This window comes from Carlito syrichta, unplaced genomic scaffold, assembly GCF_000164805.1.
Source record: "Carlito syrichta isolate Samal-C Ts95f unplaced genomic scaffold, Tarsius_syrichta-2.0.1 Scaffold304583, whole genome shotgun sequence".
In the NCBI taxonomy this organism is placed as follows: Eukaryota; Metazoa; Chordata; class Mammalia; order Primates; family Tarsiidae; genus Carlito; species Carlito syrichta.
The window spans coordinates 38,390-60,459 of NW_007248679.1; the positions used below are offsets into that span (position 1 = coordinate 38,390).

The window sequence follows — 22,070 nt, forward strand, 5'->3', positions numbered from 1 at the left end:
TCATTGTCTGAATGTTATAGGGTTCTTGGCTTGTTTGTTGCTAAGACCACTAGATGGTGGTAACTTTTAGAGGATATGTACATGAAGGAATTTTCTTTGTCTTGCCCCTTTACAAACAGTATAAAAGCTTTCCCTTAGCTAACATTAAAAGTCATCTGCTCAGGAAGCAGGTGTCCGAGTATAATATTTTTGTCCTTCACTTATCTGTCTCTTCTTCAGGAAACCTCATGACCCTTGCAGGGACAGGACCCCCACACTTTTCAAATAATCCTTTGGTTTATTTGATCTTTCTGTGTTGATTTCTGGCTATCAATTTTATTCATTTCTGCTTTAATTTTTATTATTTCTTTTCTTCAGCTTGCTTTGGATTTAATTTGCTTTTCTTTTTCTAGTTTCCTAAAATGGAAGCTTAAGTGATCAATTTTAGATGTTTCTTCCTTTCTTTAATTTTTGAGTCCTGGTCTCGCTCTGTCATCCAGGCTGGAGCGTAGTAGCACGATCATGGTCATGGCAGCCTCAACCTCCTGGGTTCAGGTGATGCTTCTGCCTCAGCCTCCTAAGTAGTTGGGACTACAGGTGTGTACCACCACTTCCAACTCACTTTTTAATTTTTTTTGTAGAGACAGGTCTCACAATGTTGCCCAGGCTGGTCTCGAACCACCAGACTCAGATGGCCCTCTTGCCTCCACCCCCCAAAATGCTGGGATTACAAGCATGAGCCATTGTTCCCAGCAAGTTATTTCTTCTTTTCTAATATTCATTCCATGGTATAAATTCCTCTCTGAGCACTGCTTTTGCTGCGTCTCACACATTTTGATGTTATATTTTTATTATCATTTACTTCAAAATATATTTTAATTTCTCTTGAGATTTCTTCTTTGGTCCATGTGTTATTTGGAAATATGTTGTTTTATCTCCATGTGTTTTAGAATTTTCCAGCTATCTTTCTGTTATCAATTTCTATTTTAATTTAATTGTGGTTTCAGAGTGGACACTGTATGATTCCTATTTCTTTAAACTTGTGAATACATATTTTATGACCCAGAATGTAGCCTCTCTTGGCGAATATTCCATGCAAGTTTGAGAAGAAAGTGCATTCTGCCATGTTGAATTAAATAGTCTATAGATGTCCAGTATATGAGGTCCGACAATTAAGATCATGAATTCATCCTAGAAAAGTGCTTCATACCTCATTGCTGAATATCACTATGGTCACCTTTGAAGTACTCCCCTTTGGAAGCTATGCACTGACACCAGCACCTAGTCCACCCATCAAAGCAATTTTGGAATTCTTTTTCTGGAATGGCCATCAGAGCTGTCATCATATTACCCTTGATGTCCTGAATGTCATCAAATGTTTTCTTTTCAATATTTCCTGTATCTTCTGGTTTAAAAAATGTCATTGGGGGCCAGATCAAATGAGTAGGGAGGTGTTCCTATACAGTTATTTATACAGTTCTGACAGCAAAAGCGCACAGTGGCAAGTTTGCGAACTTAATTGTCAGCACTCAACAAGTAACAACAAGAGTTCTGATGGCCATTCCAGAAGAAGAGTTCCAGAATTGCTTTGACGGGGGGTGGACCAGGCACTGGCATCAGTGCTTAGCTTCCCAAGGGGAGTACTTCAAAGGTGGCCATAGTGATATTCAGTCATGAGATGTGTAGCACTTTTTCTAGGATAGCTCATGAACCTAACTGTTGGACCTCGTATCCAGTTGTTGACGGTGTTGTTGAGTTCAACAATGTTCTGACCTAGTTTCTGTTTGCTGGATCTGTTCATCTCTGATAGAGGGATGTTGAAATCTCCATCTAGCCTACTAGATTCATTTATTTCTCCTTTCGGTGTTATCAGTTTTTGCCTCACATATTTGGGCACTCTGTTGTTAAGTACATACATGTTGAGAATTGTTATGTTTTCTTGGAGAATTGATCCCTTTATCGTTACATAATGCTCCTCTTTATCCCTGATAACTTTCCTTGCTTTGAAGTCTGTGTTGTCTGAAAATAATATAAACTACTTCCACATTCTGTGATTAACGTATTATGTACCTTTCTCCATTTATTTACTTTTCATCTATATGTGCTTTTATATTTAGCGTGAGTTTCTTGTAGAAAATATATAATTGGGTCTGGTTTGTTTTGTTTTGTTTTGTTTTGCATCTTCTCTGTCATCCAGGCTGGGGTGCAGTGGTATGATCATGTCTCATTGCAGCCCTGACCTTCTGGGCTCAGAAGAGCCTTCCACGTCAGCTTCCTGAGTTACTGAGACCACAGACACACCACAATGCCTGGTTAGTTTTTTTTTTTTACTTTTTATTTTTTGTAGAGATGAAATCTCACTATGTTGTCTAGGCTGGTCTTGAACTCCTGGGCTCAACCAATCCTCCCACCTCAGTCTCCCAAAGTGCCAGGATTACAGGCATGAGATGCTGCACCTGGTAATTTTGGTTTTTGATGCACTCTGACAATCTTTGCCTTTCAATCAATGCATTTAGACTATTGAGGTTCAAAGTGATTATTGATATAGTTGAATTACTATCATATTTGTTACTATTTCCTATGTATTGCCCTTTACTCTTTTTCTGCTTTTTGTGATTTTCTTTTTTTTTTTTTTTTGGGTTGGAGTCTCACTCTGTCACCCAGGCTGGAGTGCAGTGGCACTCATATGGCTACCACAGTCATGACCTGCTGGACTCAGGCAATCCTGCCTCAGCCTCCCAAGTAGCTGGGACTACAAGTATTTGCTACTGTGCCTGCCTAATTATTATATTTTTTGCAGAGATGAGGTTTTCCCATGCTAGTCTTGAACTCCTGGGCTCAAGCAATCCTCCTGCCTTGGTCTCCCAACTGGCCGGGATTATAGGCATGAGCCACCATGCCTGGCCTCCAATTGCTATTATACATAGGCTGTTTGAAACTATACCATGGCTTTTTGATATTCTATTTTTTTTCCATTTTGGATAGTTTCAATTGCTATGTCTTAAAAATCTACCATAATTTTTATCTTGCTTCTATTATGTTTAATCAACCATCCTGTGCATTTTTTTTAAATGTCGGCAATTGTAGTTTTCATCTCCAGAAGCTTAATTTAGTTACTTTATCTATTTATTTATTTACTTACTAATTTTTGTAGAGATGAGGTCTCACTATGTTGCCCAGGCTGGTCTTTAACTCCTGAGCTCAAGCAATCCTCCCACCTCAGCCTCCCAAAATGGCATTCCAGACGTGAGCTGCCATGCCTGACCTATTTTTGTTTTTGTTTTTACCTTCTACGTCTCTAATGAATGTGCTCAATATTTCCAGTCGCTTCTTTTTTAAGTTTATTTTTTATTTCTATTGTTTGAATTAGAGTCTCACTCTGTCACCCAGGCTGGAGTACAGCAGTGAAATCACAGCTCACCAGAGCCTCGACCTTGTAGGCTCAGGTGATCCTTTCACCCCAACATCTTGAGTAGCTGAGACTATAGGTGTGCACCACCATGCCCTGATAATTTTCTGATTTTTTTTTTTTTTTTTGTAGAGGTAAGGTCTCCCTATGTGGCCCAGGCTGATCTTGAATTCCTGGGCTCAAGAAATCCTTCTACCTCGGCCTCCTAAAGTTTTTGGATTACGGGTATGAGCCATAGCACCTGGCCTCTAGTGGCTTCTTGATCATACGGAATACAGTTATAATTGTTTTAATGTGCTTTTCTGTGTCAGTTTTGACTATTTAAAATATTTTTATGAGTTATATTCCTGCATCTTTGCATATTTATAATTTTTGGATACCAGTCATCATGCATTGTGTCATGTTGGGTGCCGGGTATTTAAACAATACACACACATATATGTATTCTTGAATTTTGTTGTGGGATATGTTTAAGTTGCTTTAAATGTTATACTCTCAGTTCTTGCTTCTAAGGTTTTTTTTTAGGGAGTGTTTAATTTAGGGTTTTCTCCCCTAAGGATGCAAGACCCTTCCTAGTACTCTAACCCAGTATTTCTCGACCTCAGCACTGTTGCCATTCTGAGCTGGCTAATTGACTGTTATGCATTTAGGGTATGTAACAGCATCTCCAGCCTTACACACTGGATGCCAGTAATGCCCATCATCCCTGGTTGTGACAACCAAAAACATCTCTAGACATTGCCTAATGTTTTCTGGGGGGTGGGGAAGTAGCAAAATTGCCCTTGAGAGCCATCACTCTGATGCCCTGTGAATTCGGTTTTCTATTCTAGCTGATGATTCCAATTCTGGCCCTTTTTGAGAACCAGTGATTTTCACCTCTAATCTAGTCTAATTTCAAATGGTTCTTTCCCCAGCCTCAGGTAATTCATTACAAACATGTGCTCATAAGTACTCAGCTGAATATGCAAGAAGGACTCTGCACGTCTCCAGTGTTCTTTCTCTCTCCTGAGGATACAAGACCCTTCCTAGTACTGCAACCCAGCATTTCTTGACCTCAGATCTTCAATTGTCTCCTTTCTGGTACTCTGCCCTGCAAAAGCTAGCCACCTTGGCCTCCCAGCATGCCTTGCTCCATCTTCTTAAGGAGACTGCTTGTCTCTGCCTGAGCTCCCGCTTCCTAAGCTGTGGCCTAGAAGCTATCTCCAGGTAGTAAACTGGGGCAGTCCACGTTTACTTCACTATACTTTTTTTTTTTTAATCTCTTGAGGATCCCACCTTTCCCAACCTTTGCCTCTGATTTTATTTGTTTGGGTTGGTTAGATATGGTCCCTGTCCTCCACCTTGGCCTGAAGGTTTTTGTGTGTTTGTGAGTGATAAAAACAGCATATTTTTAAGTTAATTAGAAAAATCCAGAAGAGGGAAAAACTGACAGTGCATGAGAAGTGAGGATTATTGTGGTGTCTTTGAGAAGATAGCATGGATCCATGGGGAGGTTAGTCTTAGCCAAAAGCAGAGTTGATCTAAAGAGGAAAGAAGGAAGTCGTAAGATTAACAAACCAACATATGGACATAGGTTTTTTGCTTTTTAATATATATTTCAGACCAGGCGCAGTGGCTTATACCTGTAATCCCAGCACTTTGGGAGGCCAAGGTGGGTGCTTGGGCCCAGGGGTTCGAGACCAGCCTGGGCAGCATAGTAAGACCTTGTCTCTATTAAATAAAAATCAGAAAATATGTATTTCTATCGTAAATAATGATGTAATAAATAGATGGAAAGAGAGAATATCAAAATGTTAATGGGATAATAGGATTGTAGACTCATGGGTGAGTTTTTTGGGTGATTTTTATTTCTAAACTTTTCCTATTATTATCTTCCCAAGAAAATACGTAAAGAGACGTTTTAAGAATGTAAACTCGATGGATTTTGTTTTGTTCGACTCTGTTCTCAGTACTTCGTCATGCCACCCGTTTGCCCAAAACTTCTGTCTCCCATCACATTCAGAGTCATAAAATCGGGTCTCATGATCTGGCTCTGCCTGCCACCCTCACCCCATTGATCTCTCTGGCCTCACCCACTACCTCCCCTGGTGTTCATTCTGCTTCAAATACACTGGCCTCCTTGTTTTCTGGATCAGGCATCGCTCCCACACTTAGTTCTTCGCAACTGCTATTTCCATGCCTGGAACTCTCTTCCTTCAGTCTCATGGCTTGACTTCCTTATACTCATCCATATTCTCAATTGTCTTTCTCAGTGAAACCTTCCCTGGCTAACCTATCTAAATTGCAATGTCTTTCCTTTTTTGACATTCTGTATCATTTCCCTGATTTTCTCTCTAATCACCATTTATGACATACAATATGCTTTAAAAAAAAAAAAAAAGCTATTTACTGATTGTCCACTGCCATGTAGTTCTTTTCTTTCACACAACCCACACAATATACGCGAACCCCAGAACAGCGCCTGGCCCATAGCAGGCACTAAATACTTGAGTAAAATCTTGCATTATGTTTGGCTTAATGTTCAAAGACATCCTTTACTGCACACTGGGAGATAGTCTAATCAAAAGTGCCAGGCGACACCAAACACTGCTCCATTTCCACCCTAGAAGAGCCCACAGGGTGAAGCTCCTCAGGTCTTAGGCCTCAGCAACTCCGAGTCCACAGGCCTGAGAATAAAAATCCCAGAGAACCTTGTGGGAGGATGAAGGTCATTGGGAGGGACTCCAAGGGTTACATACAGGGTATGCTTGAGGGAAATGTCCTAAGAGCAGTGGGAGGAGGGGGGGATACAGCAGGGACTCTGCAGTGTAATCCCTGGTCTCAAAGTCCCGAGTTAATGAATCTGAGGAAGGATGGGACAAGAACTGCCAAAAAGGCAATTTTCCAATGTCCAGTTACTATTGGAATATAGAGTGTGTGTGTGTGTTTGTAGGGAGTGAAGGAGCCAATGGCGAGGGTTGACAAAGGCCAAATCATGGAAGGCCATGCTAATTTTATTAACTTATATAGTGCATAAAGTATAAGTCTAGAATTTAAAATTACAAAGGTTTTCTACAAATCATTAAGAAAATACAAATACCTATATGAATTAGGACAGAAAGCCAATTCAATGATCTTAAACAAGAAAGGGACTTTATTGGCTCACAAAACTTTAAAGTCCGGAGGTAGGGCAGGCGTTAGGCACAGTTGGATCTAGGGCCTCCCGAAAAATGACATCAGAACTGAGTTCTTCTTCCATTTCTGCTAGCCTCCGAGTTCTCCTCAGATTATTTCCACGTGGTACAAATTCAGGCCTACATGGTCCTTAGTTCCTGGTTATCTCCATAAAGCCTTCTTTCCAGTAGTTCCAGCAGCAATTCTGTTGAAGGCTCTCCTTAGCCTGGCTTAAATTATATGCCCATTCTTTAATCGCTGTGGCTAGGGAATTGAGGGACTCAGGAGGCCAGGCCTGGTCATGTGCTCACCTAAGCCACAAGCAATAGGTTCCCCACAAATAAATAAGGGTTCTGTTAGAAGATGGCAACAGAGATGCTGAACAAACAGAGCAAGATATCCGCACATAACCCAATAGAAAAGCAGGTAAAGAATACAGTCAATCCACGGTAAAACTATAAATGGCCAATAAACATATGAAAAGAACCAACCTCATCATTTTTGATAATCAGGGAAATGCAAAATAAGAAAGGATTCTTCTTAGCCTAACAGATAAAAATTATCACAGAGAGGTAAGTCTATATGGGGAAATGAACACTTGCCATACAGTTGGTGAAAACATAGCTATGAAGGCCTTTGGGAAGGGTGAAGGTGAGTCTATCAGAGAGCAATTCCTATGACCCAACAATCCCATCTTACTGGACTTCAGCCTGCAGAAATATTCACACATATGCACAAAGACATCTGAATAAGATGTTTACTTTGGCAATGCAATAGCAGGAGAAAAAAAATGAGGGAATAGTTAAATAATGGTGTGTATAATTTTTTAATCCTATTCAACCATTAAATAAATTTAAAGACCTCAATTAACTGTTTTCAGGACCAAAATTTTTAAAAAGCAAGCTACAAAACAATACATATGAGCTCCTATTTATGTAAAAATGGTGCTTTTATGTGCATGTATACTCATATGGAAATGTATGGGAAGGGGACTAGAAGAATGTATGTTAAACTGTGGGAAGTGGAATATGATCAAAAGCATAGGAGAAAAGGGTCTGTCTTTACTCTTAGCATTGTGAATCGTTTAAGTTTATACCGAGAGAGGGTAGGCATTTATACCTTCATAATTAAAAATGAAAAATGGGCAAAAGCCATTTGCAACAGGAAATGCAAATGGTCAATACACATGAAAAGATATTCCTATTCATATTCAAAGAAAAAACAAATTCTGCCTTATCAGAGTGGCAAAAATTTTTAAGGATTCAGGTTGGCAGGAGTGTAGGCAAACAGACACTCGATTGATGGAGTTGTAAATTGGTACAATTTTTTTGGTAGTACTTCTCAAAATGTCAAATAAGTATTCTCTGACCCAATAAAGAAATTTCTAGCTATGTATCCTACAGAAATAACCACACAGGTAGCAAAATATATGTACAGGAATGTATACTTTTATCTGTAATGAACCTAATTAACAATCAACACAGGGTTAAATAAGCTGTAGTATATTCATGCAATGGAATAGTATGTTGTTATGAAAAAGAATGTTTCCATCAATTTGGGGGACAGGGGAGGTCTCAGTGTAGTACCTGTGAAATGGGGTGATGTCCTGCTTTATATGGTTTCTGAGGACTAATCCACAATATAGCACCTCAAACAGTGCCTGTCCACAGTAACCACAGGTGTCAGCTACTAAAGCATTTTTTAATAAAATATGTATATGCCAAAAGGAAATGTCCTTTTTCATTTTACATTTCTGTAAAAACCAATAGCTTACATGTTTGTTATCAATAAAAGCATGAAGTGTATCAATGTTTAATAGCCATCATTCATGGCATAATGACTATCTCCCTGGAGGCCACAGAACCAGATTTGAATTTTAGCTCTATTTGGCCACATGAGTCACATGATCTCTGAATCTTGCTTTCCCAATGTAACTGGGATAGGAATAGTATTTCATCCAATGCCTGGCACGCAGCTTATACATGTAAACCTTCCTCCAGTTTACACAAACGTGAGACATTGCTGAAGATCAAGCATCAATTGGGTGCAAAGGTAGAGAGCTTTAACCTCCAAGAAAACAAGAAGAAAAAAACAACAGCAAATGCTCAGTGGCTAGTGGTCGGGTAGCAGTAACCTGCATGCCTTAAAATGACAGCTCATTTGCTAACCAGAGGTCCTTGCTCTGCCACTGCTTGGTAATGCCACATTACCATTTCTTCAGAGGCTGGGCACCCCCCCCAAAAATTGCTAATTATCTGGTTAGGTATTAGTGAATGTATGGATGAAATTAAAAAGCACTAGTTATTTAAAATTAATATGTCTACTGGGGACTAAGCCTAACCAAAGACGACAAGTACACATCCCACCACTTCCTCATCCTGCATATCAGCCAGGTGTTTTGGTCCAGTCCTTTTTCCCCACAGAGCCTTGCCTTAGCCTCAGAATCCTTTCCAAACAAAGCACAGGTGTTAGAGCTTGCAAGACAAAAAAACTTATTTGCCAATGCTACTACTACTTTTTCTACGCTCTCACATTACCAATTATCTTTGGCATTTAAGGCAAACCTACCACAGGGAAGCTTCTTTGTATACAGGAAAGATTTAAGACCTTAAGAGGCATGACATTTCAGCCACTTAGAGGTTGCTCCCTCTTACCTACTCTGATACAAGAATTCTGTCATCCCAGCAGTCTTCCAAATATGTCACCTCAAAAGCTACTTGTAAAGAAGCCAGTTATAAATAAATAAATCAATTAACTCAAGATCATTTCACCTTAGAGCAGAGGAGTTTATAGCTTTATTGGACATTGACTTGTTTCCTCTCATCCACAAAAAGACCCCAACAAAAGTCCCTACATTTTCTTGTATAACTTAAAATACATTATATCATTACTACATATTTATACTTCAATAAATCTTAATCTATAAAGCACATTTCTTATTGTTATCAGAAAACCTATAAACAAGCTCTAATCTGCCTCACTTCTCCACCAGATGGCCTTGCATTTATTAGTATGCTTTTTAATAGGCTCATGCAAATCTCACTTTCCATTTTTTGTTTTGATCCGAGCACCAGATATAACCAAAATCTCTTAACTGAAATATTTGTATTCACATGGGTCATTTTCCACACAGTGATGCCCATTATAAAAAAGCCTTTTCTCATATTCTGTATTCTAACTTCCAGAGTTTTCCACTAAACAGTAGAACCACAGTACTTGGGATTCTTAGCCAAGGAGTATATAATCCTACTACTACAATGTATTACTTTAATACATTTTTAAAAATGTGTTAAGACTGAAAATTAAAAAAATTCAATCAATTCTGATAGTTAATAAACTAGCTGTTAATAGTCTAGTTGTTTATTTTTTAAATAGAACAGTCCATTCAACTTAACATGTAGATACAACCTCAATGCTACTAGAGATTGATTTATTTTTTAAAAACTTTCAAGAACCTCCAAATTGTGGGAAGAGTATCTTGGACTCACCTCTGAAGAATGCTGGAGAGCCAGCTAGCTCTCTGAGTAGAGTCCTCTTCCCCCAACAAATACAACACCCTGCTAAGAGAACTATGGCTCTGGAAATCTCAGAGGTGAACGAACTCCCCCAGGAATGCTCAGGCGAGGGGAAGAGGCAACTCACCTGAAACAGCTCTGTACCAAACCCTAATGACTTACAGTGGAAGAAAGACCAACCTACCTACGGTAGGCTTACAGTACCTAGCACAGTGCCTTGTCGGTAGAAAATGTTTAATAATAAATGCATGGCTGCTTTTTTAGCCTGGTGTTCAACCCTTTTGTACCAAAGGAATAAAAAATAGCTAACATGATATTTACTGCCCACCTGTCACAGAATTTCCTGTCCTTAAAAAAGATGAAGGCAAAATAATGACACATTAGATCTTCCAAGTCTCTTTTCTTAAAAGCTGACAGACCATTATCTTATGTTTACATTTGCCCTTTAACGTGCCTTTCACTACAAATTCTTCCCTAGTGTTATAACTTCTACTTTCATAGTTTTATAATTGTGTTTTAGACTGTCTACCTTTTAATGACAGATGGGAGCACATTTTCATTAGTAAGATGACTCAAAATTATAGATAGGATGAGTGGTTTTTAGTTTCCCTGCAAGCAGATGACTGCATTTAGATAAATTGATATACTTCAATTCTTTGATCCAGGTATTTATAAATCTCCCCCAATCTGGATGTTCCATTCACTTTTTGATATTTTACCACCATCACTTCCTATCTGAGATCTTAGGGCTCATTTTACTTTGAGGCTTGTAGCCATCCTTTATCTTCTATTTTCTCAAATGCATATTCAAATGAGGGAAAAGTAAACCAGGGTACATTTTAAAAGATGTTTTTAAAATGCTTGAAGACGGTTTTCAGACATTCTAATTCCTGTTGCTTTTTAACGTAGAAGGGAATGTATCCTTATAAAGAACATTTCAATGATCAACACAGAAATAATGTATTTGTCTAAAAAAGAAAACTTTTAAGAAAGGGACAAAGAACCACGTAATTCATTACTTGGAAAAGTAATAGAGAATATATATAAACATCACATGGAAAATTTAGTTATTAACACCTGAATTAACTTTAAAATTTCAGTTTCTAGGCAGGTACGACACCATTTCTTTCAAGAGAAAATAATAATGGCGAGTGAAGACTTTTTACATTTCCCAGTGGATTTTTTTACAGTCAATAGGGAAAAAACTATTCTGTATCATTTCATATTTTTAATTTTGTCTTCATTTCTGAAGAAAAAGACCTGAGTGCTGATTCTTTTTTTTTTTTTTCCAATTCCTTAAACTTTCACAACATTCAGAAGTTTTTCTGCATTGTGTCTTCTCTGATGTCTAAAGAGATTTGAGCTTTGACTATAGGATTTCCCACACTGAACGCATTCATAAGGTTTCTCCCCAGTATGGATTCTCTGATGATTAATAAGCCCTGAATTCTGGCTAAAGGCTTTACCGCATTCAAGACATTTGTAAGGTTTTTCTCCAGTATGAACTCTCTGGTGTTGCACAAGGATGGAACTTCGGCTGAATGCTTTCCCACACTCAACACATCCATAAGGTTTCTCCCCACTGTGGATTCTTTGATGAAGAATAAGGGCTGAGCCCTGACTGAAGTGTTTTCCACATTCATCACAAATATGCTGTTTCTTTCGAGAGGGATTTCTCTTTCTTTCAAATCTGCCCTTGGGAAAACAGGCTTCTCCATATTTAAACATTTGAGGAACACCTATATTGAGAGTACCAGGAACTTCATGAGATTCCACTGCCGATGGAATTTCCTGCTTTGGAGCTAGTGCTCCATTTTCAGTCCTAGCATCATCATCTGAAATAAACAGAAATTGTAAATATCACTACTTATTCAAGGAAAAAGAAGACTGAAGAAAAAAAATTTTTTAATGAACTAAAAGTAACCAGCTGGCACCCATCTATAAACAGCACTCTGAAAATTGGTGTTAAGGTTACCCACACTCAAAAGAGAAAAAAGTGAAATGATGTAAAGGAGCATAACATAATGACATAAAAGATTATGTCTAGATAAAACATAGGCAAGTGGGTTATACATGGTAGTCACAAAACAAAGGGCAGAAAGAAGGTAGATTTTAAGATGATTAGGGAGATAAAGTAATACGGTAAAGTCTAGATAAAACTTTGTAAAAAGAAAAATAAAATAAAATTAGCCATTAGGAAATCACTGTAATGTTTTTGTTGTTTAAGAACTTTCTCTTTTGCTTTGAGAAAAGGATAAATTATATCACAACACAAAGGTGTAAATAAAAAAATCTGTCAGAAAGTGTCTATTTCTGAAATAAGCAAGACAAGGCAGGTCATAATCAAGATTAGACTAAAAGCAGAACACAGAAGTGCTAACAAGAAAGGGCGGAAGGTAAGCTGAGGGCATCCTGTGTTAACCCAAGACATGACACGCAAAACTTCAATAATTTTTTAATTTTTTAATTAAGTTTTCCAACATAAGAAGCTTTCCATGTTTGGTACTTATAATGGAACTTAAAAATGATTATTTCTAAGCCTCAGTGAGACATGTTGGGTGAAATAAAAGCCTAAATTACCAACATAAGGTATCATCACCTACCTGCAGGCAAAGGTAAGAGCAAAGTGTCATTTAAGACTTTCTTGCAATTGTATATCTTGAAGAGTAAAGGTACAGTTCATATAGAGTAAACAACAGCACTTAGCAAAGAGGCAAATAGTAAATAATTAACACATGCATAAAGCTAGGAGCTAAGGCTGAGAGAGACCAAAAAGTTAGAGGGGAGTAGTGAGTCCTAGAGACTTGAAAAACAGAGGAGTGAGTGTGAAAATCAAATAGAGAAAAACGGTATAGAAGAAATGAAAAGTTCCAGAGTGTGGATGAGACTAGACTGCTGAAATGAGGTTATTTAAAAATAGGTGAAAATTATTTCAAAATTCAGACAGAAGAGTTTTCTACCCAAGAAAATACCACCTCCGGGTATAAAGGATAGTGGTTCTCAAACTTTACTGTATAGAAGAATGTCCCATGAAATATGTAAAACTACAGATTTTCAGCAGACATCAGCCCCACTCCGGCAGTTCTGATTCACTAACAATACCCCCGCGGATGGAAAGAAAAACCTGCTCAGGCCTTACTCTGTGGCACATCATGTTATCTCCAACTACCTCCAGGAATAATTACCAAACAGGATCCAAACAAATGTCATTTTAATTCACATACATATAAAAAAGAAACCTAGTAGTTTTAGGAATATACCAGGCTACAGGAGGCTGAGGCTGCTGTGAGCCACAATCACACCTCTGCACTTCAGCCTGGGTGACAGAGCAACATCACCCTGTCTCTTAAATAAATAAATAAATAAATACATAAATAAGGAATATACTGGGCTACATCAAAGTTACACATAAGTATATGGTGTTAATTACCAATGTATAGGGAAAGACTGGTATAAGTGAACTAACATAATTTGAGCTTTTTAATTTTCCTACATTTAAAACATATAGCTTGGGAACCTACTTTTGTACAAATACTTAGAAAAAGTAAAGAATTTACTGCAAATTATCATTTCTAAAAAAGAAGCTTCTTAGAAAAAAAAGATTCCAGGTAGGAGGTTGAAGAAAAACAGAAATATTTATAAATACTTCAGTGACAGACAACAAAAAGAGATTCTAAGTAGGTTCAGGCAAGCTTATTGTACCAAAATAACTGGCAGGAGATAGAAAGCAGGAGGATATAAACATGACAAATAAGCAACACTGGATGCAAAATAAAGGGACCTGGCCCACTGGTAGGTGTTGGCTCAGAGTAAGGCAAATGCTAACCTGAAACGGGCAAAACTTCAGGAAGGAGGCCGAGAAGGGAAAAGGCTGAAGATGGTAAAGTCTAGGAATCAAAGATCTGAGGGCAGCAAATCAACTCTCACTAAAAACAAATCAAGATCTTGGAATGTGTCTATGTCTAAGGAATCAGAAGAAAGATCTCCAACCACTGGAGAGAACAAGCAGAGCTCTGGGTAGAGGGGCCACACCCTCTTTTCCCCTCAAGCCCACACTGAGCTCAGGTCCTCACCACAGTGCCTTAGGGAATGGAGCTCCCAGGACGCCCACTTGAGCTGGTTCTCCACAGCATCAAGCTCAGAGCTTGGTAACCCCTGAGCTTCTTCCTGAGACACGATCTCTTCTACTAGCACTTCCCGTTTTCGTCGACGGAGAGAAACCTGGAAACAGTGAGATGTGGTTCAGAAAGGGAAATCTGATGAGAATCAGAACAAAAAACACAAAAAAAGCCACACAGAACATATACTGCAGAGGCCTAGATGGCAAAGAGCACAGATAATGGGGAGCAGTAGGGGAAGGGGAGAAGGCAGACACATAAATCTGAGTTGAGTGGAATTCATTCAGCAGCATCTTTGCCCACTGCCATGCCAGTACTTCTGACCCACTAAGGTGATAAGCATGCTCACCGGCTGTCCAGGGTCATCAAGTTCACTCTCTAAATCCTCCAGCACCGTCACTGCCTCCTCTCCGTTCTCTGGATGATGGTCTCGAACCCAAGTCTGTAGCTCCTTGGGTAGGATGGCAACAAACTGCTCCAGCACTACAAGTTCCAAGATTTGTTCTTTTGTGTGTGTCTCTGGCCTAAGCCACAGACGGCAAAGTTCTCGGAGCTGGCTCACAGCTTCACGGGGCCCAGGTGAATCCTGGTATCCAAACTGCCTGAATCGCTGCCGGAAAACCTCTGGGTCAGGGAGATGATTCCACGGGATACTTGATCCCTCTTCACCATCAGGATCCTCCTCCAACTTCACCCTCAGAATCTTTTCCTCTTCATCTGGATTTGGGATGATAAGTATGGAATCTTCTTCCACGGACTGTGCAGACATCCTGATTTACAAATACTTCAAGAAAAGACAATCAAGGCAGAATATAAGCCTCAGGGAAATACCCTGCACAAAAAATAAAAAATATACAAATGACCAAATATTCTAAGAATTTGGACATATGCTGATAATGGAAGTAAAAGATTTGTTCTTTTACTGGATTAAAAATTCCAATCAATAACCTACATAGGCCAGGCACTGAGGCTCGCACCTATAATTCCAGCACTTTGGGAGGCCAAGGCAGGAGGATTGTCTGAGGCCAAGAGTTCGAGACCAGCCTGGAAAACATAGCCAGTTTCCATCTCTACAAAAAATAACAATAATCTACACTGAAAGTTGGCAAAGTACAGCTCATAGCCAAATCTAACCAGCCACCTATTTTTGTACAACACTTTCAACAAGAATAGTTTTCACATTTTTGAATGGCTGGGAAAAAAAAAATCAAATGAATACCTTATGATGTGGAAATGACATAAAATCAAAATGTCTACGTCTATAAATAATTGTATTCACTCATGAGTCATGCTACAATGGCAGAATCGAGTAATTTTGCAACAAAGACTAGATGGTCTGAAAACCCTAATACCGTCATGCAACACTTAACGATGTGGCAGCCAATGAAGACGCACATATACAACAGTGATCCCGTAAGATTACAACGGAACTGAAAAATTCCTATCACCTAGGGACATGGCGGCTGTCATAGTATAATACATTACTCATGTGTTTGTGGTGCTGCCAGTTGTATAAAACTGCAGCACATACAATTACATATGGTACATAATACTTGATAGTGGTAATAAATGACTATGTTGCTGGTCTATGTGTTTACTATACTTTTTATCATTACTTCAGAATGTACTCCTTTTACTGGTTTTCTTTTTTAAAGTTAACTGTGAAGAAGCCTCAGGCATATCCTTCAGTGTGTATTCCAGAAGACACTGTCATCATAGGAGATGATACCTACATGCATGTTATTTCCCCAGAAGACCTTCCAATGGGACAAGATGTGGAGGTGGAAGACAGTGATTTTGATAATTAGCCTAGGCCAATGTGTGTGTCTTAGTTTTTCACAAAAAAAGATTTAAAAGTAACAAAATCTGTAAAAGAGAAAAATCTTTCAGTATGATATAAACGTGTTTGTGCTTTAAGCTAAGTGTTATTACAAAAGAGACCAAAAGCTCAAAAATATTTAACAGCTGGCCAGGCATGGTGGCTCACATCTGTAATCCCAGCACTTTGGGAGGTTGAGGTGGGAGGACCACTTGAGCCCAGGAGTTTAAGACCAGCCTAGGCAACATAATGAGGCACCGTCTCTACAAAAAAAATAGAAAAATTAGCAAGGTGAGGTGGCACATGCCTATAGTCTCAGCTGAAGCAGAAGAATTGCCTGAGCCCAGGAGGCCAAGGCTGTGATGAGCCATGATCGGTCCATTGTACTCCAGTCTGGGTGAGAGTGAGACCCCGACTAAAAAAAAATTAAAAGTCTGTAAGTAAAACAGTTACAGTAAACTAAGGTTAATTTATTATTGAAAAATGGAAAATGTTTTCTTAATAAATTTATTGTAGCCTGAGTGTACAGTGTTTACACAATAGTGTACAGTAATGTCCTAGGTCTTCACATTCACTCACCACTCCATTACCAACTCACTAGAGCAACTTCCAGTCCTGCAAACTGTATTCATGGTAAATGCCCTGTACAGTTGTACCATTTTTTAGCTTTCATATGATGCTTTTACTGTACCTTTTCTATATTTAGATATACAAATATCATGTTGTTAAAACTGTCTGCAGTATTCAGTACAGTAGCATGCTGTACAGATTTGTGGCCTAGAAGCAAAAGGCTATACCATCCACGCTAGTTATGTGTGTAGTAGGCTACAGCATCCAGGGGTTTTTTTGTTTTGTTTTCTGTTTTTTCAGTGTCTCTCTCTGTCACCCAGGCTGGAGTGCAGTGGCAGGATCACCACAGCCTCGACTTGCTGGGCTCAGGTGATCCTTCCCCTTCAGCCTTCCAAGTGTGTGCCAAGTGTGTGCCTGGAAATACAGGCACACACCACCACCACCAGCTAATTTTTAAATTTTATCATAGAGGTGAGGTCTCGCCAAGCTGCCCCAGCTGGTCTCAAAGCTCTGGACTCAAAGCAATCTTTGCGCCTCCAGCTTTTAAAGTGCTGGAATTATAAGCACGAGCCACCATGCCCAGCCCAGCATCTAGGTTTAAGTATATTCTATGATGTTCACAAACTACAGACCTGCCTAACACGTTTCTCAGAAGGTAGCCCTATTGTTCAGTGATGCATGATCATACTTACTATATGGCCCTTTACAGAAAATATTTGCCTGTCTATGACTCTACCTCAATAAATAAAAAGAATCCAAGTAAAAACCAGCCCACTTCAGAGATTTCTAAATGTGCCTGACCCTGGAAGTCATTATTGGCAGTTAAAGATTGCTGTTCCCTCATGTACATCAACTTATGCACTTAAGTCAACTCAAAATTAAGGTTTGTTTTTTATTATCTGCTTTAAAAGTTTTTTCCTTGCAAGATTTTTTTTTTTTAATTTTTAAAATTTTTTTTAAATTTTTTGAGTTGGGGTCTTACTGTTGTTGCCCAGGCTGGAGTTCTCACGCTCATGGCCACCACAGCCTTGACCTGCTGGCCTTAGGTGATCCTTCCACCTCAGCCTTCCAAGTAACTGGATCTACAGACACACACCACAATGCCTGGCTAGTTTTTTGCGATTTACTGTAGAGATCTCACCAAGTTGCCCAGGCTGGTCTCGAGCCCCCGGGCTCAGGCAATCCTCTCACCTCGGCCTACCAAGTTGCTGGGATTACAGGATGAGCCACCGCGCCCAGCTAAAAAATAATATTTTAAAGATGTATGGGAACTCCTTAAACTTAAAACATGTGAACAAATATTCATGTGCTCAGTAACAAGTCACATCATATTGAAAAAAAATACATGTTAACACATCACATAGTATTGAAAAATCAAATATCATTTTGCATAACATGCAAATATCATTCAGTCATCGACCACACCATAAATACATTCATACTTATTATAGCAGACATCAATCACAGAAAATCCTATTAAGAAAAGGCACTTTCATGACCACCTTAACTTCTCACAGTGGCCCAGTATCTTGTCCTTACACTGGATGACTCAGTTTTCCCAGCTTCTACGACTTCAGGGAAACTTTGTGCTATTTCTGATCCTTTCCTTAGCATTTGCACTGTCATGCCCATGCCACTGTTTACAACACATATTAGGAAGGAGCCATGTCGCCACTTTATATTTATTCAGGGTCCAGAATCTGAACAACTTAAAAAAACAACTTACTGTAACCTGATCAAGATGAAGACTAGACTCAGAAAAGACCTCAGGACAGGTAATACATAACAGGTATGACTAAACACTCGGAAGTGCGGTGGCCCTATAAACAAGGTCCAACCAACAGATCCATTCGTTCCTATTCCAGGGCCCTGCCTTATCAACGGTTCAGGTATTTCTGCGTAAGAGACGCCTCTTCCCTTTACGTTACAGGACACACTGCTCATGGGACACGGCCGGCAGGGGGGGCAGGCCCGCGGTCCCATCAGCGTCTGGGCGGCATCCCTCGTCCCAGGAGACCGCCCCACCTCAGGCCTGCCGGGCCCTCTCCCTGGCACTCAGAGCGGCGGACTTCAGGTGACCCAAGGCCAACCTGCGGCCACTGCGTCGGAACCACAGCACTTCCGCCCGCGGCCGGCGGGACTACAAGTCCCAGCGGCCCCCGCGCAAGACCCGCCCCTGCCCCACCTCCGCCCCACCGATCTCCCAGAACCCCTCGCGAGACGCCAAGGCCTCGAAATAGAACAAAACCGGCTGAGGGGGGAGGGGGAAGCGAGGGTCGCGGAGGACGCGGGGAATGGCGGGCTCTCCGGGGATGCCGAGCAGGCCTCCCACCTACCTAGCCCGACCCCCAACCGCTGGGCGCGGAGACCACGGCCTGTCCCACCAGCGCCTCCTGGAAAACCGACAAAGGTCCGCGCCAGGCTTCCTCGCCGGCTCCTACGAAGAGGCACGCAGACCCTAGCTGGTGTCCCCCTCCCTCTCGCACGGTTCCCCCCACTCCGGCGCGAACCTCCAACTCGGGAACCGCAGCTGCTTCGCTGTGTCCACGGCAGACGCAGAAACGCCGCTCACAAGCCGTTTCCCAGAAGCCCCCGGCGCGGACTGCTTCCGGTCTGCGGGCCCGAGGAGGCGGGGCAGCAAAGCTCACGTTGCCATGGAGATGCGCTCCGGGCGGGGGAGGGACGGCCCAACGACAATGACCGCATTGAGGCTGCGCTTGGCCTCGCGCCTCTCCTCCAAGAGCCCAGCCTTCTCTGTTCCGTTTAAAAGAAAAGAAAATGGACTCTGCCATGAAGATAGTAGAGTCACAAGCCCTTTCACGTGAATTATCTCATGTGACCCTCACAGTAGTTCTCTGGAAGAAGTAATAAAAGCGAATATTTACGAAAACTTACTACGTCGTGCCAGGCACTGCCGTCGTGCTTTATATGCCATTTATTTTTCACAATGACCCTGCGATGTAGGAACTTTTGTTATACCCATTTCACAGCTGAGATCACTGAAGCACACGTACAGTACATAGCTTGCCAGGAATTCACAACTCAAGCGGGGAAACAAGATACGAAGCCAAGACGACTCAAGCCTTTGGCCCACACTGGTTAAGCCACAGAGCTCTGTTATGACCCGTTTGTCGGTTGGGGAAACAAGATGAGAGCTGTGCAGTGATGTAACAGTGAATTTGCAGAATGCATGGTCAACTTCCAACTTCAGGCTGGGTATTTTATAACATAAAAGAGTTACTGAAATGATCATTTCCAAATGGCCATCCAACCACTTCATTCCCCTGTTTAAAGTCCTCCAGTGCATGTTCACTACCTTAAGCATGGCTTAAAAACTCCTTACATTGGCCTGCAAGGCCCCTGTGGTCTGTTGCCCACCTCCAACCTCCGACCTCAGCTCTTAGGCTCATTGGGGCCTAGGATTCCCAGGGTCACTGCCTTTCCTCCTGGAAGCCCACTCACTCTTCATAGCACCATTCGAAGTGACCTCATTTATGTATTTACCTGTTGTTTTGTTTTGTCTGTAAATCCCATAAGGACAGAGACCTCAGTTGTCTTGTTTACCACAGTATCTCCACCTGTTCCCAGAATGCCGACTGCTTGGTACATAGAGAACTCAGTAAGTATTTGTTGAATAAATGAATGAATTGTGGGCTGGTCACATTGCTGCCTTTGCTAGATCACATGTCAAGCACCAGAAACCACACAACAGAGCCCTGTTGTTTAAGGTCTTGTCAGAAGTGTAGGTCTAGCCTCCCAGAAGCATTTCAAGATCCTCAGGCTTCGGGTTTTTGCCTCATTTATGAAAGTGTCCTCTGCAAAGTGCCCTGAACCCCTGCAGGATTCGTGAAAAAGCAAGTGAGGGAACAGCTGATAGTACAGCACTACTTTTCACTCTCATCACAGCCCCTTTTCTAGAACCCCTGTTAACACTGCTCCACTATAGGAGGCTTCAGAAATTCAGCCTCACACTCCCCAACTTGGCTACCGCCAGCAACCAGCTTGGCTGCTCTTCCCAGCCTTTTCCTCTTTTGTGACTCTCAAAGGCTAACTTAAGGCATTTTGTTTTGTTTGCTTTCCTTTAAGAGTTTTTATATATAACATTGGAAAAGAAAAATGATAAACATCAAAAAAAAACTTGAGGAAGTGAAAATGTTACAAAATTCAGCAAAACCCTTTGCCTGTGATTCCGTTCCACGATTCCTAATTCTTTCTGGGAGAGTAATTGGAAACCACAGAGAGGTTTTCCTCACTCAGTTACTCTTTTGAGGGCAGGCACCAACAACACCCACTTTGAAACACCATCCTTGTGAGCTCCACTATGGAGATTTTTTCATGAATGGTGGCCCTTGTTGCCATTTTAAAGATCTAGCCAAGACAGAACATCATGTTCCTCCAGGCAACCCAAATAAAGGACACAGCTCCCGGAAGTGCCTGACAACCTTGCCCAGACCCACGCCACAAAGTTTGAACCAGAGCTGATTTCAGTCTTGGCAGAACACCTTGTGATCTTTTTAGAACACGAGAGCATGCGGGGCTTTGAGCATCCGCTACAGGGACGTTTCCCAGTCGCAAGGCAGTCTCTCATTACTTCCCAGGTTCTGATGAGCCTTCCTGCTTCATGTACTTTGAGTGCACCTGCAGGTTATAACAAGGCTTAGCTGCAGCATGGCATTAGCACCACAATGTTCCACAGCTCATGTTAGACAGCTCATGTTGCAGTCCTCTGGCCCCTTTTGTTTTGGTGTCATCATTTTGGTGTGTGAGACAAAAGCTCCCAGGGAGTTGGCACTAGCTTTGGCTTTCACTGTCTATGTAAGTAACAATCTGTCAAAATCCAAAAGGGGCTCATTTCTTTGCCAGCTTAATCTTTCAGCCTTGCCTTGCCTTGATGTCAATTAATGGTAAAACAGGCTGGACACAGTGGCTCACACCTGTAATCCCAGCACTTTGGGAGGCCAAAGGGGCCAGGATCACTTGGGGCCAGGAGTTTGAAACTGAGCAGCATAGAGAGACCTTGTCTCTACAAAAATAAAAATAATTAGCCAGGCATGGTGGCATGTGCCTGTAGACCCAGCTACTTGGGCCACTGAGGTAAGAAGAATCACCAGAACCCAGGAGATCGAGGCTGCAGTGAGCCATGATCACATCACTGCACAACAGGGCAACAGAGTGAGTTCTCAATTTAAAAAAAGAAAGAAATGTATTGCATTCATTTAAGTTATCAAATGTATTGGCATAACAATATGTATTGGCATAAAATTGTTCATAATATTTTTTTAATATCTTTTTAATGTTTAATAATGATAAATGGGCTGCTCTCAGTGGCTCAGCCTGTAATCCCAGCACTTTGGGAGGCCGAGGTGAGTGGATTGCCTGAGCCCGTGGGTTCAAGACCAGCCTGGGCAACTTGCAAGACCTCATCTCTACAACAAAATAAAAATAGCCAGGCGAGGTAGCGCGCCTGTAGTTCTAGCTACTCAGAAGGCTGAGGCGGAAAGATTGCT

At 40.9% G+C, this 22,070-nt stretch overlaps 1 protein-coding gene across 1 annotated transcript; it reads right to left on the bottom strand.

Moving 5' to 3' along the window:
• Positions 1-6,360: 6,360 nt before the first annotated feature.
• ZNF24 (zinc finger protein 24) lies at positions 6,361-19,167 on the bottom strand. Its single transcript, XM_008060295.2, has 4 exons — positions 19,074-19,167; positions 14,524-14,958; positions 14,130-14,277; positions 6,361-11,891 (listed from the first exon to the last, which is right to left on the bottom strand). The coding sequence occupies exons 2-4, from the start codon at positions 14,941-14,943 to the stop codon at positions 11,353-11,355; spliced, it is 1,107 nt and encodes a 368-aa protein (XP_008058486.1). The 5' UTR covers positions 14,944-14,958; positions 19,074-19,167; the 3' UTR covers positions 6,361-11,352.
• Between the last annotated feature and the right edge of the window lie 2,903 nt (positions 19,168-22,070).

Bases quoted from the DNA above. Each gene is read 5' to 3' on its own strand.
- ZNF24 (XM_008060295.2), bottom strand. From the start codon at position 14,943: ATGTCTGCACAGTCCGTGGAAGAAGATTCCATACTTATCATCCCAAAT. The intron at 14,278-14,523 runs GTGAGCATGCTT...CACTGTTTCCAG, and splicing joins TTGATGACCCTGGACAGCCG to GTTTCTCTCCGTCGACGAAA. The intron at 11,892-14,129 runs GTGAGGACCTGA...TGTTTATTTCAG, and splicing joins CCATTCCCTAAGGCACTGTG to ATGATGATGCTAGGACTGAA.